The sequence below is a fragment of the Bemisia tabaci genome, chromosome 1, assembly GCF_918797505.1.
Source record: "Bemisia tabaci chromosome 1, PGI_BMITA_v3".
In the NCBI taxonomy this organism is placed as follows: Eukaryota; Metazoa; Arthropoda; class Insecta; order Hemiptera; family Aleyrodidae; genus Bemisia; species Bemisia tabaci.
The window spans coordinates 46,599,429-46,625,673 of NC_092793.1; the positions used below are offsets into that span (position 1 = coordinate 46,599,429).

At 39.4% G+C, this 26,245-nt stretch overlaps 1 protein-coding gene across 2 annotated transcripts in view; it reads right to left on the reverse strand.

Annotated features, from left to right (window-relative positions):
- Nucleotides 1–1,872: 1,872 nt before the first annotated feature.
- Nucleotides 1,873–26,245, reverse strand: part of pip (heparan sulfate 2-O-sulfotransferase pipe) — a 159,281-nt gene continuing 134,908 nt past the window's right edge. For both annotated transcript variants that reach the window (XM_072301859.1, XM_019054158.2), the window contains 7 exons: nucleotides 18,664–18,716; nucleotides 14,445–14,642; nucleotides 12,908–12,987; nucleotides 6,739–6,895; nucleotides 6,201–6,325; nucleotides 5,158–5,312; nucleotides 1,873–4,378 (listed from right to left, as the gene is read on the reverse strand). In XM_072301859.1, the coding sequence (XP_072157960.1) occupies nucleotides 4,191–4,378; nucleotides 5,158–5,312; nucleotides 6,201–6,325; nucleotides 6,739–6,895; nucleotides 12,908–12,987; nucleotides 14,445–14,642; nucleotides 18,664–18,716 (956 nt within the window). In that variant the 3' untranslated portion in view covers nucleotides 1,873–4,190. The remainder of the gene's footprint in view (nucleotides 4,379–5,157; nucleotides 5,313–6,200; nucleotides 6,326–6,738; nucleotides 6,896–12,907; nucleotides 12,988–14,444; nucleotides 14,643–18,663; nucleotides 18,717–26,245) is intronic.

Consider the following 26,245-nt stretch of genomic DNA (forward strand, 5'->3'; position numbering starts at 1 on the left):
CATCATTGCGCCTTAGAAATGCGACGGAAGATTACAATTGAAATAGCCTTCATGCACGCTGGCCTTTTCGATTTCCGTTAACATTTTTGCAGTCATGAATGCGCTTAAGTGGGCTTCAGCTAGAATTGTATTTAGCAAATTGGTGGTTTTTATATTAGGAATATAATTAAACAAGTGGTTGGAAATGGGAAAAAAAATAATATGAACTATGCAAAACGATAATTCGGGTATCGGAGCTTCGCTGTTTTGAAAACGTCTTCAAATGCGGCGTAACGCATTCCGGAGAGTTCAAATAGTTGTATCATTGCGCCTTGGAAATGCGACGGAAGATTTAAATGGAAGTAGCCTTCATGCAGGCTCGCCACATCCCATCTCGGGCCCTGGTACCAGGTCCGGGCCCCAAACACGGAGGGGGGGGAGGTCCGAGGGGCATCCCCCGAGTAATTTTAGAATTTATACGACTAATCGGACGCATTTTGAAGCTTCCATAAAGAATTTTTCCATCAATTTCTGCGGAATAATTATGTTTTTTTTTTCTACTTTCAGCACAAAATACTTGCGAATTGTTGCATTCAACACATCTGGAAAAGTTTTATTTTTTTTTTTGGGGGGGGGGGCATATGATACTATTTTCAGTTCTATGAGGGCCAGGCCCCCCTGGACTCCCCCTTCGTTTGTCTATGACAAGGGAGTTGAGCCATGAGCCATTGAAGCTGAGGATGCCCAGACTGGAGACCCTTAGCATCTGACGACGGAAGAAAATGAAACGCAGTTACTAAAAATATCCCTGTGTACTGAAAATCTTGAAAAAAGATAGAAATTTTCCAAGAGGTATACTTCTTTGAAAATTTAAGAAGAATTCTACAGTGCCCCAGCTTGTTTCTGAAAATCTATTCACCTTTTGCAAAATTTTTAGGGTAAATTTCTCACTTTTTCTTACGAAACAAGGGTTGCATGTGAATTCGTAGTGGTTTTTCACGGGTAACACGGGCCCCCTCCGGGGCCCGGGCCCCGGTACCAGGGACCCAGTATCCCTCCCCCTTGTGGCGGGCCTGCTAAGGCGATTCGACGGTTGCCATTTTTTGTGTCAGGCCGACGCGACGTGCGATACATCGTATCAATTCGTTCCATAATTTCAGCTACTTGGCATTTTTTTCGAATTTTGAGATCGTATTTCTGTTGTCAAGTGACTAAAGAATTCATGTACCAAAGGTGACAAAGAAATTCAGGGTTTTTTCAGAGGAAAAATATCGCATTCGAGTGTTGTTTCGATATCAGTATCAAATGCGATATTTTTCCTCTAAAAAAGACCCTGCCTTAATTATGTTGAATTTCTCTGCCAAAGGTACATGAATTCTTTGTCTCATGACAACAGAAGTGCGATCTCAAAATTCGAAAAAAATGCCAAGTAGCTGAAATTATGAAACGAATTGATGCGATGCACGTCGCGTCGCTCTGACACAAAAAATGGCAACCGTTGAATCACCTTAATGAAGAGTCGTGACGCAAAGTAACGCCTTCAATGGGGAAAGATACTTCCTGACATGGCCGCAGAAGCCAAACAATTGCATCTTTGAAAAACGCAATCATCAATTATTGTGTTGCAGCACCTGTATTAGAAAGTAAAGCACGCGATTAACGAGTAATTAACCACAACTTCACTAACTGCATTTGAAACGTTAACAAACAAACGATCCTAACCCACTACACGAAGACAGAGATTCAACACCAGGGTGGCTTATTTGTCGATGAATGATTGTTAGTAAACTTTTAATGCGAGAACATCAAGTTCCGCCAAATGCTTGTTTGAAATTAATCTGAATCCTTTCAAAATGGATAAATCTAGATTGGAAAAAAAATCATTCAATGCCATAAGAGAGATTCAATATTTTATTTAAAATAATGTACAATGGAAGTTAACAATCAGTAATAAGCTTAATTACAAAAAATAACACACAATAATGAAGGCTTTTGCCTCTAAAATGAACCGGCTGTTTAAAGGCATCAAATGCGGCAAGCTAACATGATTGTATTCCTTTGACGTGGGTATTACGAAAAATATAATCTTTGGATGTTCAATTGCAGGTAATGAGTTAAAAAATTAACTCGTGAAGAAAAAGCAAAACATCAACTCCAGTTCCGTCGAAAAAAGTACTCTTTCTGACGAACTCAGGGGTAACTAAAAATGTGAGATGCACACCCCTTTTCGGGAGATATGTTTTCCTGCAGCGATCCCTTTTTCTACCAAAGAATTTCGCTACGTCGTCAATAAATTCAGTCTTTCGTTTTGTCAACTTGTACTGTGTACTTGCACAAACACTTACAAATACTAAGGTTCCTCGAAATGTGCACTTTTATGTATGTGTGAATTTCAACCATCCAAAAACAGCTAGCCTCATTTAATATTCATACACTTCTTTTTCTGCTGGGCTATAATATCACAAATGATGCGGCGATTATAGAAGCACTCGACAATGATGGCTTGCGATTCATCCATATGCACAGAGGATCCGTCGCAATATTTATTTATTCGGGCAGGGCAGTGAAGCTTAAGTACACATTAGCTCAAGCTAACCTAAATGCTTCATGTTGAACAAATCAAGGCAAAAAAAAAGGTACGGTAAAGTTCATTTTAACTCACTATTATAAAATAACTTAATGAGAAACTTTTTAGGCTAGATTCCTCGTGCAAAGCGCGTTATACTACCGTGTTGTTCCTTCCTTTCTCACACACAATTGAAGACTTACAATAAATAGAGCAAAATTAGGTACTCAAACGGAAAACTGTCTGTGTGTGATTCGCCTCCGTCAGGAAACACAATGAGGATTAATCTAAAATAAACGTTTGCAGTTCTACTGCGTACTATTCGTGGCAAAAATTAAAGGAAGTTGGAGATTTTGAAACCACGTCACCCCGATGCGCATTTCTTGACAAAGATCATCATCTTGAAACGGTCAAGGAATCGTATTTCCATCTCGTTTTTTGCTTATCATGTATTAACAATACATGTTTTTTTGTCTGACAATGCAGCCGACCGTAAGTGCTAAAGTTGAAGGAAAATCTAGTTTTACCACTAATTTTCCACCCTTGCCCGACTACAAAACACCGGAATGTCAGTGCCAGTGGAAAAGCCCTGAAACGCAAGATGAGAGGAATAATATAGACTTTCGGCAAAAAACTATTCAGCCTTTTTTTTTTGTCGTAATCTTTGGCTTGAAGCCTGAAAGGGCAGCATTTTGTTGGGGGGAGGGGGTAAAATTCCCTCCATGTCCCGCTCTGTGCGCCCGAGTCGAGATCTGAAACTCCTTTGGGAGGATGCTGTCACGCAATAATCGAGTCAGTCTATCGATTGCTCTGTTGAAATATTTTGAAATAATCTTCTTTTTTGTTAGAAACAGAATGGATCAGGTTTAGAGATAATGCCTGTGTTATCTTTAAGATACCTATTTATGTCTAAAGATAATTCTTTACTGGACACCGAATTTTCTTGGCTCAAATAGAAAAAATTGTCTGTTAGTGAAACCGAGTTTTGGTTCTGCCAAGCAGTGTTTAATATGAACCGAAGTTCAGTCCCTCCTACCGAACTAGTTTCTCTCCGTGAAAAGGGATTTTCTATTTTTACCGAAGGAATGCGCCGTCTCGCGCTCTGCGACGCCCAATCGTCATGGGAGGATAGGGGTCATTATAATATAACTCGGCTTGTTAACATATCGACGGTGAAACTACCAAACCACGTATCTCGTTTGCGGTGTTTAAAAATCTACGCTCACATTTTATTTTTTTGAGGTAGACCAAATCAATATCATTCCTTGAAATTTTCACGGAATTTTCTCCGCACAAAGAGGAAAAATCACAGAAATTTTCAAGACTGGATGTTAAGTAGTTTTTCATTTAAAAAATAAAGTATGAAAGGAAGTCTGCGACGTCGCAAACCGAGATACGTGGTTTGGTAGTTTCGCCGTCGATATCCCGTAATAACACTGACAGAAATTCAATACTGATTACCAGATTTCCTATACAGATCCTATAGGGGCCGTGTATAATCAGGGATCTTGTGACCACGAAAATTCCTCTCTCATCCGTGCGGTATGAAATATCTTGCGACTGAACCCTTTTAGTATGAATTTATTACAAACCAATCGATGGACCGATTCGATTTATTGTTCCTGTGACGTTACGCTGAGGCGTGCTATTTCAGTGAGTTATCACTCATGGTGGGCAGTTTGAGCGCGTAGAGCTGCTTGTGCAGTCGCTGCCTGCAAAATTGGTAGAACTCAATTTCTCGGGTGAAGTTACGTCGGATGATGTTCTTGATTTCCTCGCTAATGGTTGGCTTGAATGCATTTCGGTTGATTTTGCGGAAACCTTGCATCTCAACTGGGAACAAAACAGAATTCGTCAAGATTAAAAGCCGTGCTCGGAAAGTTCAAATCGTAAAAATTTGGGCTGCGGTGCAATGAGCCACAGATCTTGGCGCCACGCTCGCTCGAATCTCGGTTAAAATCCGAGCCCAGCGCCACAGAGTGTGGCGACACACTGCAGCAAAATCCTCGAATTTCCCTAATGTTTAAAACCGCGTATGTGCTGGTGCAACCTGCCACAAAGTTCAACTTACAGTTGACTTCCCTCTCATCTTTGACTTTCGTAGAAAACTGCCCAACCAACTTTGATAAACTTTCGAGCGTGGCGCCTCACACCAGCGCATGAAATAATCCGGGCCCAGCGCCACAACTCACGATTGCCTATCGCCTGGATTACGGGCGCCTGAGCTGAACACTCTCCGCCCTTAATGTTGCACTGACACTCATCACAGTTAACTCTAATGCAATTGTTCGCTTTAAAATCCACGCAAAATACTGCCATGCTGAGGAACTACGCCGTATGAGCCATCAAGCGTTGCCAAATTTCCTCCGATAAAATATGAATTTTCGTGGAAACTGTTAGATATTTTTCTTCAAATTTTTCAGACAATTTTGTACACACTTTATTAGGCTAAAATGCCTAAAAAACTATCCTAAAAATTGCATTTTTCATCCGGGGAAATTTGGCAACTCTCGAATGTTCATACGGCGTTCTTCCTTAGCACGGCAGAATAGTGCTGGTCCAGCACCACTCTAGCTACCATCCTGTCAGTATTTTTCATGTTCCTTTCTTACCTTGATAAATATATGAGGACCCTTTGAAGAAACGAGGGACGTAGTTCTCAAGTACCGTGAGTGTGGTATTCATGTCCTCTAAAATTCCCACGACGGCGTAATTTTCCTCCACTGCCCGCTTGGCATTTTCCAAGGCTGCTTGCGAGTTGAATGGTCTGGAATAAGGAAAATCAATTCATGGCATGTTATAAACTCAAGGATGAAGAGCTGATTGTTGAACAATTAAACACCCGTATTCTGCCGTGCTAAGGAAGAACGCCGTGTAAGCCTTCAGACGTTGCCAAATTTCCTTCGACAAATCACAAATTTTCGGGAAAATTTGCAAATATTTTTCATCCGATTTTTTGGAGAATTTTATTCGTAATTTGATCTAAATATTCTGAGAATCTCAAAGAAGAATATTCATAACTATCCTCAAATATGAATATATTTTGAGAGGAAATTTGACGACATTCGAATTTTCATTCGGCGTTTTTCCTTAGCACGGCGTAGTATTGTGATATGACGGTCACGGCAATGCCAACAGGTCGCCTCCGTTGAAATTTTACGCAAAAAAACTATGCACAATATTGCACATGACGAACAATTTGGAAGTCAACTCCTGTAAGCAATTATGAGTAGCGTATATTGATTGAATAGAAAACGCACATAAAATAAATCTTAAAATTATTCATAAATCTTATACATGAAAGATATTGATTTCACGATCATTACAATACAAGATTGACTGCAAGTAAAAATAGATCATTATCATCGACTAAAATATGATCTCAATCTCCTTTATCTTGAGCCATAGCGCAACAAACGACAACAATCAATGAAAATGAGGCTTCGGAACGCATCATTTTGATGCAACATTCAGGTTGGATAAGTGGCATCTTCTGAAATTGAAGGCGATTCAAAGTAGCCAATAATTTGTTTGGACAGTATCATAGATGTTAAGTAATTTGCATCACACGGATCTGAAGGAACTTTATGTGATCGAGAGTTGAAACAGGTAGATCCCTTAAGACCATGATTTTGCTTCTATGAAGAATACTCACAAGCACTCGTTGCCTTGTCCGCAGAAGAACATGGTTTGTCGCCGGTGGTCTCCAATCCCCTCTCTCGTCTCTCCTTCGATGTATTGACACTCTCGATCGTGTTGAAGTACGCACGTCTCAAAGTCCTGACGAGCAAAACAGTAGAAAGAATATTATTTTTGGCTATCGTATAAACGATTCAGGGTGACAAGGTTTCTTAGATTTCAAGATTCGCCAACTTTTCTATGACTTTTCGTAGTTTTTGCATTTACAATACCTTGAATTTTCGAATCTTCTTTTTAAAGTTCCATATGCCATGATTTCTTATGAAAATGGTTAACACCTCGGGACCTCTTTGCTGAAGAAACTCCCCCAGACCTTTAAACCTACTCTCTTGTTGATTCAAACGCCCCCCGCCCCTCTCCAAAGTTTTCTAGATTAACTTCGGAAGTGGATATTAGGTAAGTTATACGTATAAAACAGGTAACGATTATTGTGTACGGGAACACTCCGTCTACGTGAAGTACCATCTAAAAAAGTTCAAAGTCCGATTGCTCACCTTCTTCAGCCAGGAGGGGTCTGGGAGGGGAAGGTCGGGAAAGGCTTGTTTCCTCTCAACATAGTACCACGGCGCACGAACGTAGTAGTACCACGAAATCACTCTCTCTACAGGGTCCCGCACCATGTTGACATAGATTGGCTGAGGAATTCTATAGCTGTAATCATCAAAAAACACATAAACGTATGAACAAAATACACATAAACGTATGTAGGGGTCGTAAGTTTCAACAAGTCTATTAAACAACCCAAAATTCAAATTTTAAAAGAAAATGAAATAAAAGATAAGTTAATTAAGTTGGTATTTGCTATATTGTTAATAAAAAGTTTAGAATTGCCATAATAAAAAATGTAAAAAAAGAAGAAAAAAGTGACTAGATACACAACTACCTAGATTCAAAAAGTAAGCTGTTTCGGATGCAAATTACCTATTGTTTGAGCTCAGATGCTCATCTGAGATAGGGAGTTATGAAGTACACTTAAGAGGTACATTAGGTTCTCTTATCTTCAGAGGTGAAAATTATGTATTTATGAAAGAATAGGATTATAAGTGATCTCATATTATCTAATTTGCCGCAGTTAGAAGGTCTACAAGGACTGTTTATCATGTTTTTAAGATGTGTAGGAGTGAAACTGAAGCAAATATCTCTCTGTATGCGTTACAATTAGCGTTTCAGGCTCTCTCTAGTTGGAGAACTTTCTCTTCGGTGTGACAAAATCGTTTTTTGTCTCATTTGCATTATACTCCCCTCCTCTGTCTTAACTCAAACCCTTTGCCGCAAATTCTAGTTATTCATTGTCAGATTCAGTGGAGAAGTTATGACCAGAAGCAACTTAACTGCAACAAACGTTGTCCAAATCCCTTTCATGCATGTTCTATTCTTTTAACAGAACATAGAGCAAAATTCTGATTTGAAATTTTGTAAGTATATGCGTTATAACTTTAGGAAAATGTCGATGGCCAAAGTGTGAGACCACGTTTCTCCGTTTACTCGTTGCGGACTCCCTGTCATACATATGTTTTCTTTGAAAAACTAGTGAACTGAATTTTTTGAAAATTTGTATTGATTTTTAACAGAGTACTCTGCATGAATGTCGAAGGTATAAAGTTACCTTAATTTTCTTCAAAGGAATAAAATATGAGCGAAAATGTTAGGACACCGCAATGGAGATATGTGGTTTCGTGCTTTGGTCATCGATGTACAGAAAATAAGGGGTTATGTTATTTATTTAAGTATTTAGAATATGGAAAAAAGTAAATCAGGCAACTTTTACAAAAAATTTCCTTTCATAGAACATTCCTCACCCAGCAAAGATTTAGCGAAGGTTTTAAAGGAATGACGTTAAATAATTTTCTATTTAAAAAAGTAAGTACAATTATGATAGGAAACCCGTGGCGTCACGGACCGAGACACTCATTCCTGCAGTTTCACCGTTGAAACAGCTTTTTCCATGGCATTTTTACTGCGAAAAATTTCCCTACTTCTTGGTTTTGATTCCATGACGAGAGTTCTTATTCTCAAGACATTACATTCCCGATAAATAAGACAAAAAGTTGCACGATTTTAGCAACCTCCAGAGCTCGACTTACCATTAACCTACTCAGATCCAAGAGCGTAATACTCTGAGAGGCAGAACATTTTCGAGACCTTATTGTAACGTCAGTGCTTGTCTATTTAAAATTTATTCCCGGAATATTTCATCACTTTTCATTTTCCAGATTCAGTTCCTTGACGTTGATATTTTCGCAAGTAGACACCTCAAAAATCTATAAAACCATCTAAATTCAAAACAATTTTCCTGGCATCTCACCCACTTAACCTCCTCCTTTTAATAAGAAAAGGAGGAAAAGTTTGCGACCTTCTTCCCCCCCCCCCTTTTAAGTGCTACTACTTTTAGGGCACCAACCAAAGTTTAGCCTATGCAGGCCCTGATTATAGCTGATATCGCTAGCCATGTTTTGAATTCCAACTCACATGAAAAAACACATGTGGCATCATGTCCGTTCATCAGCGCGTCCAATTTGTGCGCACGAAAATAATACAGTAAGGTCTCGTGCGGCCAGGATAACGTGATCCCACGTTCCGCTCTTGGCGAGAGGATATCGGATATCCTATTGACCTCCTGTATAGTCTCTCACAATAGGTTTCGTTTCTCCGGTTAATTGCCGATGAATCAATCGGACGGACCGCGATTAATCAATTTCGACTGCTCGCTCGTAAATTAAGTCATCGCAATAGGTTAGATCAAGTACTGCCGTGCTGAAAAACCCCGCATTAAGATTCGGATGTTGCCCAATTTCCCTCTTTAAAACATTCGTTTTTGAAGAAAATTATGCATAGTTTTGTCTGAAATTTTCGGATACCGTCGATTAAACTAGGAATTAAATTCTGTGAAAAGTTGGGAGAAAAATGTCCCCACAGGTTTCCTTGAAAATGGGTATTTTATTGGAGGAAATTTGGCAACGCCTGAGGGTTCAGACATCGTTTTTCCTCAGCGCGGTAGAATAACGTGGAGGTCTCTATAACGGAAGATGAAAGAGCAGAATGCTCGGATTACTGCTTCCAACCGTTTAATCCATATTCTGATGGACAATGGCGTTTGAAGGATGTTCTTAAAATATCTCTAAAAACAATAAAACGTTTCCTAGATCTCTCTTTAAAACAAGGCAAAAACTGAAATATGTCAAAAACTATACCTCGAAGTGTTTGAGAGGGAAATCATGGAAGTCAAATGTGCGTTTTTATTATGTTTACGTATAATTTGAAAAACATTTCTAGACGTTTTCATGAGAATGAAAACAATTTCAGGTCCAACCTCTCTGACAAGCTCATTTCCTTGGGCGACGGGCTTTCCTGCGAGCAATTCTTATTTATAATTCGAGAACATCTCATAGGCACGAATAGTCTTTCTTAAAGTCACCAGTAGTGGCGTGGCATGCTTTGCGATATATCGATTGATCTACCATTTGAACCTATGGAAAAGGATCTATCATTGGGGTATTCGCTGCAAACATCCTAATAATCGATTCTTTACCAAAGCTCAAATGGGGAAACATCGATAATCGATCATTCACACCTCGCCACTGAAAGTCACGCTCAGCACTACGCTATATCAAAACTGAGGAACAAAACGTAATCACATCCTACATCTGTATGCAACTATTCGCGTCTAATAAGGAGATATATCTTTCGTAATATAACGAAAAGTTGAAAGCGCTCGGTCATTTTGGATCCTCGCAGGAAAAGCTGCGCGCGGTGGGTGCTTGGACAGTCAAAACGCCTTCAACTACAAGCGTATGCAACACGGACATCCATGGAGGCCGAATAGTTGCATCCAGGAGTTGAAACGAAATTTGTATGGCGTTCGACACTGAGGGGGGGACTTTGCTTGCTTTTCTTGCACTGTTACATAATTCCAGCGTTGCCTAGTGTGCTGATGAAGCAAAATATTACTAATTTCATTTGTGACTTACATAGTCAATTTTCCGAATATTGCTTGATTGTTTAAACAAATACCAACTTTGCCGTCCCAAAATGTGGGCTGCGGCCTCTTCCTACGAAGAGTGCGGCAAAATCTTTCCGGGGTCACTTCAGAGAAATACGAGAGCGCATCTCCCTTTTTTTTTTTCGCTGAAGAGTTGGAAAAAGCCCAGTCGGAAATGTATATTGTATTGTATTGAAATGTATGTATTAACCATGGTTAATTCACAGCCTGATGAGGCAGGACCCAAATCAGTGGAGTGGCGTGCTTTGCGATATATCGATTGATCTGCACTCCCTTTAAACCTATTGAAAAGGATCGATAGATAGAGTGTTCGCAACGAACACCGTAATAATCGATTCTTAAACATAGTTTCAAATTGGGAAATATCGATTATTGATCATTCACACCTCGCCACTGACTCAAAGCTTGCAGAAAACATGTCTTACAGTACTGATCGCTTCAGGATCATCGAATCTGAGCATAAGTGGACTGACTTCATAAGGAAGCTGCCGGCCTTTAAGTTCGCGCATAAACTCCTAATTAGGACTTTCGCCTATTTGTCACATTTGTCACTTCCGGAGAGGAATTATTCAATTTGCTGGGAAAGTTTAATAAAGTACTTCGTGAGGTGAAGTAAAAAATTAACGAAAACTCGCCATGCAACTTTTTCCCACAGAAATAAAATCTCCAAAAAAATCTAACACGTTGCACTGGGATAATTATTCCAAAACTGGCATCGGCGAAATGACTCAAGTAGAAAAGTCTACTAGTCATAACATTGTCGAGCTAAATACCTGAGAAAAAGAAATGCATAGTTAACTGCCCATACCGAGCGGGGCGCCTATCCTACTGTGATACGTAAAAACGCCCTAAAAACTCTCAAGCGTTGCCAAATCTCCCACAATAAATTGCGGATTTCTCGGAAAACTTGCGAATAACTTTCTTCCAATTTTTCAAAAAAACGTTTTTTTAAATTAGATCTAAAGTATTTGGGAAATTTGAAGCGATAATTTTCATTGCTTCTATCAAAAGTGACTTTACTACCGGGAAAAATTTGGCAACAGTCGAAAGTTGATACGGCGTTCTTCCGAAGCGTTGTGCCACGCATGGTATAAAAGCATCTCCATGTCCGCTCAATTGACTGCGAGACAAAACACAAGCAACAACGTCAGTTGGCGGATAACAATCACGGAAACACTGCCGTGCTGAGGAAAAACGCCGTATCAACCTTCAGGCGTTGCCAAATTTCGATGGATAAAATACAAATTTCCTGGTAAACTTATGGCTATTGTTCTTCCAATTTTTCAGCAAAGGCTGTTCGCAATTTCACCTGAAGTTCCTGAAACTTTCAAGGAAAAATATACATAACTTTCCTCAAAAATAAACATTGTATCGAAGGAAATTTGGCAACACTCGAATGTTCATACGGCGTTCCTCCTTAGCGCGGCGGAACAGATGCCGCTGCAGGACGCAGGAGCATGAGAATCTCGGAGCGGAACTGGGCAAAATTCGGCGCCGAAAAGAGTGGCGTTGTGCTCCATTACGCTACCCACTAATTACTCCTGAACGTGTGAAAGAGAGACGGCCTAGCGGGAAACAATGACGAAACTAATAACACGTTGGGAGTCCGGCTATTTCTCGGCAATGCGATTTAATTGACGGTCCCCCTCGGTGAAAGGGGGGGGGGGCTCGGAACGGGGGGGGGGGGGTGTACGCCGAAATCACGGGCGAGTCGCATCAGCGCGACAGGAGCGTCGCTTCAGTTTTGTGAGTGTCGCCATCGTCTTTGATACTCCAAACGAACGTACTTAAATCCGAAGGAACCGACTCGATTTTGACTTGGGTCCTGGAACCTATAAGTTTACATGCATAACAAGGCCCATGTTGCAACGGATATCGTTCCTTTTCATTTAAATACGTCCAAATGCACTTTTAAGCGTCCCGATTTTGAGCGGATTACTTAACGATAAGCCGTGAGAATTCGACCTTCGGATCTTTATTGCGGGTTTTTTTTTTTTTTTTTTTTTTTTTTTTTTTTTTTTTTGTTGGGAAATGAATGAATGTTTTGGGTGGCTGAAGAGCATATTGCGTTATCTGTGATCCGAGAGTAATCGATTTGTAATCGACGCGGGCTTACCATATGCCGAGGAGGCATCTTTGAGGGGCTCCATGATGGAGGATTCTTGAACTGGACTGCATTTTGCAATTTGGACCTATAAATTCTGACTCCTCTAGAAAAACACTTATGTGCGTAGCAAAACTAATGGCACATACGTTGTTTTTAAACCGGGCTAGAATTTAAAGTTCCAAATTGCAAAATGTAATCCAGCTGTTGCCCCCTACTCCCGAAAAATACATTGAATCGTGGTCCTCTCATAGAACTTCTGTTGACTTTTTAAGGGTGTGATTACGGCTCTATTTGTTAAAAATACCTTGTTTGCAAAATAAGTCTATACTGATTCTGCTTGCCTCCAAATAACTGGAAGTAAGTGTCTAATGACTAACTTTAATAAAAAAACCTCTGTCACCAATGACATAGAGTCCTCCGTTTTTCTTTGCTATAGAATAAGTAGAAATCTACTTAATGCACGAGATCAATTCAGATTGGAATTTGGAAGATTATTTAATAATATGTTATCATGAAAATATTATGACAGGTTAAAAAACAAAATTAAAATTCAGACCTTGTGAAATTGACGAAACAAATGTGCTTGACGTATACGGCTGGCGGCGAAAAAGTATCAATCATACGTGACAAATCATACTGTAAAAACATACAAAAAAATGAATCTGAAATTTTTCTTACTTTGTATCAAATAAAGAAAAAAGAAATTTAAAAAAGTAATTAAATTAAAAGAAAACACAAAAATTGAAAGAAATAAAGAACATTTTTAAATAAAAATCTCTAATTTTTAAATGAGCTCCAAAAAAATAAAATAATTAGTTACAAAAATACCAAGACTGCAAATCTTGTAAAAGATACAATCGTACATGAGCGTAGCTAGACAATTTTTTTACGGAGAACTAATGACCAATTCACCCTCCACGGGGGTCTACTGGCATTAAGTGACTACATACGATCACAAAATTCCGGGGGGGGGCAGATCCCCCGGAGCCCCCCCCCCCCCCATTCGTAGCTATGGCAATAGTTATGATGCAAGTACAGTTACTTTCTTGGTAAAAATCATAAGTTACAAATTTTATTCATTAAGCATTAGGTGATGCCCACACAAAATTATAAAAATATATGTCATTGAATGAAATCGATGATTCTCCTCCTAATGTTGAGGAGAAGTCGCGAAAAAGATGAAGGAGACGTAGAGAGAGGCAGACAGAAAGCTAGCGAGGAATTGAATAAATCCTCTCAAATACCTAAAAGTTCAAATTTCTCGGGTGAGATTGTGAAATGAGCTTCAGTATGGCGTCCATTACCATTTTTGAATATTGACATTTCAGTTTGTCGAGTATTTCATGCGGTGAATCCGAAAACGTCTTAAAAATGAAATTGAAAAGACCGACATTCTTTGCGAGTGAGATTTCAGTTAAGCATCCAGCGCAGGTGTTGCGTTTCAACGAGCCCCTTGGATGAATTGGGATTAATGAAAATTTACCGACTAGTTAAAAATTTCTGCCGATGTAAATTCCGTAACACTTCAATAATTCTGATGAACTTTTTGATATGAAGCAAAAGGTACCTCCAAAATATGCCTCACAATATGAAAACAATTTTGGATACTATCGAATTTTAACGCAGCTTTTTCAGATGGAAAGAGAGTAAGTGAAGAAGTATCCAAAATGATTTTTTTGCGATAAAATCAGAGAAAATGATTCCAATAAAAATTTACCATCGCGTTAGGTTTACTTCATCCCTACATCAACTTTAATCAAGCAAAGTAAGTTTTCTTTAAAAAAATAGATAGATAAATAAATAAATAAATAAAAATTAATTTTACGCAAATAAATACTGATTTTATTCGAATTCTCGCCTTTTTTTACAATGCATAGAAGTTTATGGGCTAGTAGCGAAAAAGCACACCATATTCTGAAAAATCTTCATTAAACCCTTGAATAAAGAGAAACGAAAATCTGCTAACTCGATGGGGAAAAAACAAACAGGAGGAACTTATTCATGGTAGCCTGAACACTGCTCCTCTCTTGAGGTCTGAAACTTTATCTTACGAAAGCTAGCGTCGTGATTCTTATAATTATAAACCCAATTACCTGTTCTCTGACACCTATTCGGATGGTTTCGACCCTTTGAATATGGTCTCGGTGAAAATCAAACTTGTTTCTCGCTGACAGTCGCCTCAGCATTTCCATGAACGTCTGACTACCAACTTTGGGTACCCTGTTGAAGAAGAGGATATCTTTCGGTGATTTCCTCGTGTTATTTAATGCATTTACATCTAATTCTTCCATCTGCAACAGAATACAAATGTCGAGATCAAAATAGGTCAAATGTACGAAATGCTCAATATTCTTTAATAGAGCAGTCATTCTCAAGGTCTCCTCGTCGTAATATTTAACAATTCCACAACCAAAGCACAAACCATTAATAAAATAAAAGTATTTCAATAATACTAATTACAATAAATTAATATGGATTAAAAAAGTGAAACTTTAAAACCTCGATATCAAGAAGCACAACATAGCACCTTAATATGAAGCACCTTAATATGATGAAGTACAATGTTGAAGAAATTAAAATAACTTGAAATCTTAGAATAAAATCATTACAGCTTATATGAAACTCTATATTTTTAATGTAAAGATAAAAAAATTTTGATGATTCAAACTAAACTCCTAAAAATATGTAGGTTGTAACCATCGAAGAATACAATTTACCAAAGTGTTTGACTTTTATTAATTCTGAATATTGATTATATATTTTCTACGTATATCATTTCTGATTATACATAAACTGACTAGAAATTGGTACGCGGGGTTTCCCGCTAATGGGGCTGTAATGATTCAGCTTGCCCTTTTTGACGCTGACAATAAATTGGTGACAATATCAGTGACAATCTTGAACGTGGGCAACACTGTTTTCGCTTTGTTTCAATCAAAGATAAATATCGATTCAATGGGAAACAAAACTGATCAAAACCTAACCAAAGAAATTGCAATAAAATAAAATGAGATTGATTTGTTGATAATTTCTTGATCTATTTTCATTTTGATGCGATGAAAATAACAATTTACTCTTGGTAAATCACAATTAAGTTATGTTTCCATTACTTTTGTGTAAACAAAAGTAATGGAAAGTATTCAAGGCACCGCCATCTTGGTGCCATCTCTTTTGTGACTCCATGAGCGAGAACCAATCAGAATTGGATTTTTTTAAGGTCTCTTTCAGCCCAACCAAGCCCGACCAGAATTGAGATGTCGTAACTCTGGGTATGAAGAGACTCAACTAAAATCAATTGTTGCACATACATTATAATGGAGTGCAGTGCTGTCAACTTGCAAGAGTCCCCGTTAATGGGCGAATTGGCAAAAACAGCGACCTCGAGCGAAGGTGTCAAACGAATTTTAGCAAGCTGTAATTACGAATTGTCCGCGGATAATTTCAGCTGCCAAATTTATCGGCGAGCCGGGCGCACTTACCATGCCAACAATTTTTGCAAACGGATGTTCGGATATTGTCCGTTGGCTCGACGAGACTGATCCAAAAGGATACACCTGAAATGTGTGATTCGCATGATAACAAAGAAAGAGCGCCCGTCGAGGAAAACTGATCATTGCAAGGTGAAATTTCATTCAAGAGAGCGGCCAGGGCTATTATTATGTTCATTATCACGCACGTGGAATTGATGGGAGTATTTTCAAGTTCACCTCCCGAAATGATTTCAACTCGCAGGTGATGAGAGTGTCTGATCAATGCAAGCAAGCTCATTAATTGAAGTTTTTTAATAATTTATTTTGCTCTTTTTTGGTCCCCTGTACTACAGTCTATATCTAGGAGGCATACCAGAGAGCCGAATCTGAACTAAAATGAAGGTCATACCTATATATTGTTTTTCTTCAAAATTTCAAGCAGAAAACACATCAAAAAATGCAAAGTTCGAAAATCAACTCCTAAGCGAAATATTTACTTAAGCTAAATGGAACTCAGATTATACAAATGACGTCATTTGTTTTTGGCAATTTAACCAATATTAATTTTGAACCCTTGTATGGGTTAATCAATCTTGACGCTCAGCTCAAAGTGTACACACTTTCATCAACACAGTGTGGGAAAAAAACAATGCTCGACTGAGTAGTCTGCTAAAACCGTTGATAGTGCGCAATTCGACTCGCGGATGGTTTTTTTTTTTCCTATCATCGGGCAATTCAAAGTTCCCGTACCCAATGGACAATAAAATCGTTAATATCTTAGCTAGAAGTTGATTTCAGAAGTAGTTTTCGTTGCGTGAATCGTGTTCTACGTGAACTTTTGGTGAACAGAGTGCTTAAATTCGTACCTTGTTTAGTGATCCATTCAATCTAAAAAATCGAACGTACAGAACTTTCCTAACTTTCCGCAGAGAAAATATTTTATCGGGAGAAACGAGGCAACGTTAGGATGCTCATACGGCGTCAAAACACAACATGGGCCTTTTGAGCCCCATTGTTCGATGACGTGAGTGTCCTAACTCGAGTTCGAATAATCGCCCGAAACACGTTGCGGTCGGCGTCAAACTCATATCAGCGCCTGCAAGCCTGCAGGAATACTTCATGCATTGCGCCAAACAGTGCGGTCGGCGTCGAGCGCATGTTAGCGCCTACAAGACTATACATGAATACTTCTCGCATTGCACCAAATGCAATGCAAGAGTTATTTGCGGTAACTATCCGACTACGGGTATCGGTATATTGCCGCCAGCTGGATTGAAGACGCATCACACTGTGAAGATGACTCGACACTCGACCGAGCTCCCTTTTATGGCTAGCGCGATGCTAAAATCGTCGCAAAACTAGATCCACGGGTCATTTTTCTTAACGGTCTCTGCCCGATTTTTACCCTAATTAAATGATAAATGTGTATCATAATTGCAACTATTCAGAAACTCGAATGATGTTGAAACGATGCAGCTATTCTGAAACTTAAATCGCATAAAATTAATTTTGGTATAATACAAAGAAAACGGAACGAACGTGCTACGATTTTTCATGTGTAGTTTTTTATCAGTGATTGGCGGCCGCGTAGCGGCCACAAGCCCCTAGACTGGTCATAATTAATTATCATCTCGGCACTTGGTTATTTCTACTGATATGTTAATGTCCAACCATTCATGTCAATCTTAAGAGTTTTCTAGTAAATGCCCCTCGTCCCTTTATTCCACCCACTGCAAAAATATTTGATCCAGACTTTCTTCGATATTACAATTAAATACGAATTTGACTCGAATGGGAGTCTTTAAATCTTTTTTATGATCGGACCAACTCAGGTTTGGGGTCTAAGATGACTCATTTCTCATATTGAAAATACTCTGAAGCACATCAATTTTCAATTTTTTCTGTGTAGGTTCTAAAGACTGGTACCCTTAAAATTATTTTTAGCGCCCTGAATCACTTTATATTGAGAACAAATTAAGGATTAGCGATGGTTAGATATACCTTTATACGTGATGAACCATGACTCGGAGGTCGTAACGTGAGGTTTGTCACTATGACCTTATTTGTCGGCTGGACTTGCAGATTATACACCCATTCGCCTTCGGTCAACGTAGACAGTGGGAAAATGCCACATCTTAAAATTATACAAGTGACAATTCATTCGTGCGTGTAATTACTCGCAAATTTCCCACTAGCCTGGAGTTTAGACTTTCCTTCGTTTGTCAAGTATGCATGCATACTACAATTACATTATACGACAGCACAGGAAAAATGAATACAGTGTGTCACATGTAGTTGAGAACATACCGGATGGTAACCGTTTTCTCGTGAAAGATATATTCATACATATGGGTTTTAGTCACCATCGTTGGAAAGAAGAAGAAGAAGACAAATCCAGAGATTCTTGCATTGTTTGGAATAGTATTACAGTTACACATCACTTCACATTTCTCGGTGTAAGTCTTATCTGCTAATTAACAGTTGTTTTTCCTTCGTCGCGTTCAAGTCTCCAAGATATTGCGTGTGTGCAACTCGAATTGATATCATGCTCGGGTAATACTTGTATGCATTGCGGGGAAAGGAGGCAATGAAAAAATACATAAAATAAAATTGAGCGTTGAGCAGCACCACGATAGGTTTGGAATTGGAAAAACTATTCATTCCTCATTTTTTAGAATGTTAAAAATATCCAATCAAATCGGCGTGAAGGTTTTTGGTTATCTGTATGATTGTGTCAGCTTCCTTCTCCTCATCCAGAAAAAATCCTCCTATCCTTGGAAACTCAATCTTTATTTATTGTGTGACTCCATATATTTTAAAAATAATTATATTATATACTCACATCAACACTAGTTTTTAATTGTCGCATCATCGTGCCAACCCCGTTTTTCTCATCTGAAACACACAAAATACGAAAATTAATACATTTATCTTTCCAATCTTCAGCAATCAACCAGTGAACACAGGGGCGATTCTTGCAAGTTGGCAACACAGTGAATAATCCGTTTAAATCCATTAAATATATAGATCCTAAGTGAGGCAGGCTGCCTCATCTAGAATCGATTGTTTAACATACATTTAAATGGAGAAAAAACAAAGTTGCCAACTTGCAAGAATCGCCTTTGTTTTCCGCTCCAGCAGAGAAAATTCCTCTTATAACAGTTGCGAACCAGAAAGAGATGTACTTTAAAGACTCGATCATGTATATAAAATGCAATCAGTACGATACTATTTGCCATAATGTATCACTTGATCCAGTGTGGAGATCTCACTACGACAATGCCATTTTTTCTCGAGTTAGCTGGGACGTTAATGACAAATATTTCGTTAAGTATAAACTTTTACATGAAATTTAATTTTGTAACGTTAGTTCCCCTATGAAATGGGAGTTTCCTCCAAATATAGATACAACGACAATGACCTGACATTTTGCTTGTGGAACACACAACTTGTATGTATTTTCATATCTTGGATCATGACATGTTATTATCGTCGGTCTAGATCTTCTTTCTGCCAGTATAAACCAGCTGTAGATGGACTTGTCATCTTGCTCTACTATAACTCTAGTCCAGACGTTCACTCTAACAGTTCCAAATATAGAAGCAGCGTTGCCAAACCCATGATTTGGCAAACTTTAAGGTAGATACAATTACAAGCCTACCTTAATATTTACAAGATCAGCAATTTTTTTTCTTCTGTATTTTAATTTTTTTTTAGAAGCAAAGCATTGGCCTTCCTTGCAAAAGTCTATTTCTAAAGTTGTACAGTTGAATTTTCCTCGAGATTCGTTACCATTTAGTGTGATTTTATGTTAAAAATCTCTTAAATTCCTTTAGTCACAATTAAACTGAATTTACCATCAAACTGCTGGAACGCGTACCTCACTTGAGAGGCTTCGAGGACAGGCGCGTTAGTGAAGTTTTCGAAGAAATTGAGATATTAATGATTTCAAGTAAAACTAGTTTTAATGCATATTCTGGGAAAAATTTGCTCCCAAATTCCAATTTTTAAGCATCAAAAAATCACATTGAGTTTTCTTCCCGCCATGAGGAGCCATGTAATTTTGAAACGTCAAACACGTATTTCTCAAAATAGCAAAAACTGCACTTATTGTCCTCCAATTTGTGGTGTTTTAAAATCTTTGCTTTCATTTCATTTAAAGAAGAACGAACCAGCCCTATTACGTAAAATAACAGAATTTCTTCAAGTAGAGAAAAAAAATGGGGCAGTTTTCAAGAAATGACGTTAAGCATTTTTTTATTTGAAAAATTAATATAAACAAGAAATGTATAAATATAAAGTGCCATGAATCGAAGTATGCTTTCCTTTAGTTTTATAGGTATCCGTAGACCGTCAATACGGAGCCTCTAAGGGAAAGGAGCTGCTGAAAAACTACCATAAATTAGGTACTCTACCATAAACACGGCCCTTAATGCCCGGAATGTGTCCACGAGGGTACTCTGACAAGAACAAAGCACTCGATTTGTCAATGACGGTCGAAAAATTAGACCCGACACGGCCGAAAAGAAGTCACGAAGAGCCGACCCGCCTCAGATTCCGAGTTGAGATGATCCGCCGAATGACGAACAGCTGATTGTGCGCTCACCACGTAACGACGACAAACGCCGTGGAAGAGACAAAAAAAAACGAAAATCATCCGGCTCGATGCTGTTCCTTTCCGGTCTCATAAGCACATCCCCAGTACTCCATCCGGTGATCTTGGATTTCCGTTCGTGGAGTTCTAATTCTGTGCCCGGGGAGGAAAAAGAATATTGATACAGAAGAAAGGAGATTTCGGGCGGGGCGGAGGAGGAGGGGGGGGGTTAGGTTGGGAAGAAAGAAATACAATTTTGGATGCAGTTGCTTCCAGGACGCAATTACGCGAGACGACCTTGAACGCGGGAAACAAAAAGTGCTCCATTATCCTTACGACTGAAAGTCTATCGAATCACGACGTGGGTCAATCTAACCACCAAATCGAAATGATTCGGATCTTGGGGATAGCTAACAGAGCATAAAACGGTGCTTCTGCTCCTAACTCAACACGACCTCTTACAGTTCTACCAAAGGTGACGACCGATCAACGTACCAAGGTCGATTATTGAATCGATAATCGACATTGATTGATAGGTAGTGTTGCTAGGATAGGGATAAATCGATCTATTTCATTGGATAACGGTTCAATGATCGACCTACAAGGTGTTGGAGAACAAATTTTATCGTCAGCGGCGGCAAAAGTTCTGTCGAGCTATTTACGCTAGGTTGGATTGAAGTATCGGGTTTTGAGATGTCGGAACAAAATTATCTTTAGAGTTCTAAAGAATATAAGCTTTAAACGGGTGGATTTGTTTCTGTGCTTAAAGAGGGCTCAAAATTGCATCACAATCTGACGACTTCGTGACGTGAACTTGAAAACCACGAAACCATAAAAAGCACGAGCCAATTCAATTATCATTCATGGTAAAAAACACCATGATTATTGGTTATAGCTACTATTAATTAAGAGCTCATACAGAGCTCCACCAATAAGGTCATTTTAATCATATTTTTTCCAGTGCATAAAGGCGTAATTTTCTACGATCGGAAGTGGCTTTGTTTCCTCTAAAACGAGTAAAAGTTATTGGCCACGCGATTCCTCGTTCAAACTTTCGTTCTTATTTACTCCGCGGTTAATATCGACGTTCTACCGGACAAAATGAGCTTGAGTCTGGCGCTTCAAATGTAACGCTGAGGTCGTGGCGTGGAGCCCCCCCCCCCCCCCCCCCCCCCACCCTCATGGAAAGGGGGCAGGAGCGGAATCGTCGTGGGTCGCGTGCGAAATGGTCATGGTGCGCGGTCGCGGAGTCTGAAAACGAGACACGAAGAGCTATCATTTTCTCGGCCCATTGTCAGTTCACTGTCAGAGTCAGATGCTCCACTGTCTCCGTCGTCGCTGAAATTCCGCTGCAATTTGCCAGGTCAATGCTGCAGCCCAGAGGACAAACAGACACCAGCCTCCGTCGTTGTCAGATCCGATGAAAAGCAAGGGAAGCCACGCGCACATCGGCGTGGATCAGAAACGAAGAGAGAACTTCTCACAATCTTCGATATCCTTTGTCCATCATGACTTCCACAAGTTCCACACAGCGCACGAAGTTTAAAGTGCTAGGGTTACATTACGTATAATGTGTGGATAAATTGGAGAGCGTTTGAATGGCTTTAACGGAATGGCCCGAGGCTCTTAACGACACGATGGCGGAGGGGGGCATGCAGAATATATTTTGGCAGACAAGACCTTGGAAAATATGACATTTAGAGGAGATGCCCCCTCTAGATCCATGATGCGATGTTCAAAGTTTTCTCAACCATCCATTTATCACAATGCAAACCATATGGATGGCCAAAGTGCGGAACAACGTGTATCCGTTTACAACGTTGCAGAGCTACTGTGATACCTGATTGTATCTTTTCGGAAAAATAACAAAGGAGCGGAAATTTTGAAACACCGCAATGGAGATGTGCGATTCCGCTCTTCGGCCATTGATATGAGGTAAGAAAATGAGCTGTTTAAGGAACGACAATGGATACAGCCCTTAGGACAAACACCCCCTTCACGCCAAGGAGGCTCTGGCACCTCTACTTTCACGCAGCTTTGAGGATTCGATGAATTGACAACACGGACATGTAGAGAGTATAAGCATTTGAGAGAAAGGAGCGGTTCCGACTCAATAACCCCGATCATAACCCCCGACGACGAAAAATGAAAAATCCATCCCGGACTCGGTTCCATCCGCTACTTGGCCATCGCTGGCGCGGCTGGGAATCGTTTTTACCCGCAAATGAGCTGCAATTCGTCTTCAGTGATGAAGAAAGTTTCAACGCGGGAAAACGCCTGTCACAAGTCGAGGGCTCCCACACGCTGAGTTTCTCGAGCAGTCAGCTGTTCTCCCAATGTTTCCTCCCAGCCTAGAACGCAAACTTAAGCTGGATCTTCAACTTTGGACCACTTCATTCTGAGAATGATCGATTCATTGCAAATATTAACCAATAGCTAGATTTTTCCGGACAAATCAAAAGAGCTTATCAAAAAAATGCCCCTTCTTGGAGGATTTCAGGGATTTTGTTCAAATTTAGCTTAAAAGAAAAGCTCCAGTGAAAGTTTTAGTTTCAGTTTAAAGCTCTTTTGCCGATACAGCTTTTCAAAGTTTACATTTCATACCTTAAAAAATTCAGATATTTTGAAGTTCCTCGGATGCAAAAAACAACTTTTTATTTCCTGATGCACGATCACATCAACTGATAATATTGTGCCTCAGAAAATAAAACTGGATTGACTGAAAGTGTTTTTTTTTTTTAGCAAGAGACTTTAAAATATTAGAATTTTTCAATAATAGAATAAATTAATTTTGCAACGCAAAAAGAGCTTTGAACTCAAGCTGAACAAAACGATTATCTCAGCGTAAGGTTTCGTTAAGGCTACTTTTAAACCAAATCTCTCGGGTCACCCAAAAAGAGGCACACATTTTTTACAATGGCAAATTGGGAGTAGATGTAGAAGTCCAAGATTCACTGCAAAATTATTGCACACTATTCATCAGCTGAACTCAACTCTAGTAGACATTATCAACGGTTTTTATCTTTTTTTATCTTGTTTTATCTTTTTTTCTTTTTCTTTTGTTATCTTTTTTTTATCTCTTTTTATCTTTTTTTATCTTTTTTTATCTTTTTTTATCTCTTTTTAACTTTTCTTATCTTTCTCTCTCTTTTGTCTCAATTTTCCAAGGGTGCTTCCAAGGGGGGGGGGGGCTGAATGTTTTTCCCGTTAATACAAGGGGTTGTTTGGAGAAGTAGAGAAAAAATAAGTCAAAACGTGACCAGGAATAAATTCCCATGAATGAGAGTCTGCGTGTTCAAGGGTGACAGATTCCAACAACGTGCTTGGGCTGATATCTATTCCGAACGCATATAGCAGTCCTCTCTGGATTCGCCGCGCCAACCGTGGCATACCGTCAGGCAGTGACGCCTCTGACACCAGGAGTGTCACTTTGCCGTCCGACTAAGAAAAAAAGGAAAGAAAAAGAACGCGTGGAAATAGGTCACTGGAGTAAGAAACAGGAAACCACGGTCGTGAGCAAAGATGAGCTGCTTTTTATATTCAGACTCACAGATAGCTGATTAACGGTTACCCGCTCGAATGGTGAAGGTGTATTCTCGTTCGGGGGGTTGACGTACCATTCCTTTAGAAAATTTGAGAATTTTTTTGGACGTGAATTACTTAATTTGGCCAGTGCCCAACTCCTAAAAGAAGAGAAAAGACGGAGGAGAACCCTTTTACCCTTTTTAGAGGTTGCCCTATATAATAAGGATATCAAAATTTTACACCTTTTTTTAAAAAAAACAAGATAAGAGATATCATTTACACCCGGATTGTAGTGAACCAAAATCCAATTGTACAAAAATAATATGGGAAAGCATTAAGATCAAAATATTTACACTCTTTTGCATGCGATGATTTCGCATTTGGTTAGATATTGAACGCAAACTCAACCACAAAATCAGTCTAACTGCATTTGGCAACGTTGAATTTCCTCAAATATGTTTTTTCTAAACAAGAAAAGTGTATGCAAAGTTCTAACTTGAAATTTTGTGAGTATATTTTCTTTTTAATTTAAGTAAAAAAAGACCAAACGTTTCAAAGTATTTAGTCGTTTTGGTTAACGCCAAAAACTAAAACACGACAAAATAGTATGCAACTAAATACGCTCTTTGGTAAATTCTGGTTAACTCCACAAATCCACGCAATTTTTAATGTCTATTATTTATTTATTTTTTTATTCCTTCTTCCCCAGGTCAGTGAGCCCCGGAAATATAATTTGAAGAAATAGAGTATGAACTTCCATTCAAATGCTGTGTATTGCAAATAGGTCTTCGTGACCTTAAACTATTCAAGCAAAAGGCTCGAGAAACGGGGTTTTCTTCGTGTTTCGCAAACTTGCTGCACGTGACGTGACTATCCAGCGCACAGGGCAAAAAGTCGCATTTCGCGCCGAGTCGCGTCTTCCGATGGAAATAGAGGTCACAAGTAGCAAAAAGCAGGAGTAGGGGGCTTAGGGAGGGGGAGGGGGGGGTACTCCTCGCGCCCGCGGAGCGTCGAGTACAACCGGGAGACGCGTGCGGATGAATGGAACCAGTTTCGTTGAACTGTCGCGTCATGCCTCATGCAGCGCTTAACCTACGCCCGATTAATCGATATTGATCGTGACCAATTCGACGGTGTCAATGATCTTGGATGGCGGAAAATAAGGAATACCTCAGCTTTTTGTCTTGGATCAAACGCTCAGCAAATTGCGAGCTCTTAACTTACCATAGACTATGATTTAGTGGCTACGTCATCGGTACCTCATTGGCAGCATGCGGTGGAGCAATCGGAGCATTGCTAGTTCACGCCTCGCGCCATCGCGCCTTCAATTTTGCAGATGCAACACGGGCATCCACCAAGCACGAATAGTTGTATCTCTGCGCCGTCATCGAGGCATGTCCTTTCCCTTCCTCTATTTTCATATTGTATTTGTTTTCAATCGTTTTATTTACCGGGGTGCTTCTAGGCCTACGTGAGTAACAAAACCAAAAATAAGAGAGACATAATCGGGCCTCGTCTTTTAACTTTGCTCCGGAATCTGAGTGACATCTCATCAACGGCAGAGGAAGAGGAGCAATAAAATTTCACGCCTCGCGCCATCGCGCCTTCAATTTTTCAGATGCAGCACGGACATCCACCAAGCACGAATAGTTGTATCTCTACGCCGTCATCAACGCGCGTCGTTCCCCCTGCTCTATTTCCATACTGCATTTGTTTCCATTCGTTTTATTTGTAGTGGTGCTTCAAAAGCTGCGTGAGTCACACAGCCAAGACAGGAAAGACGTAATCGGACTGCGCTTTTTAAACTTTCTGCGTCATTCGTTCTACAGCGCTGTTTCACAGTTATACACATAACCTCGTCGTCATCATATCAGGCTGGTGGAAAGCGTTGAAGTGTTCCTTGCGATTGAAATTTATCATTTTTGATGTGTCATTAATTGATTTAAAATTTGCTTGTGTCAATATCGTAATCAACGATCACAATAAACTATACACATTAGAATTTGAACGAGATTTGGTTCCATTGTTTTGGATGGGACTATGGAAAATCAATAATCAAAATATCGCAGTGAGGTCGTCGCTATTAGATCAGTCTATCAGCGTACTCTTGGACAGAGGAACTAGAATTGCTACGAGTCAATGCCGCATAAGATAGCGAGAAGAGATTATCGTGTTGAGAAAGGATTAGTCCTTTAATCCTGTATAAATGTTTCCAGTGCCTCGGCATGGAAGAAATTTATGGCATTTCTAAAATTCACTCAAACTATCCCTAATTTCTTCCTCTCTGACCAGTTTTGGCTTTTAT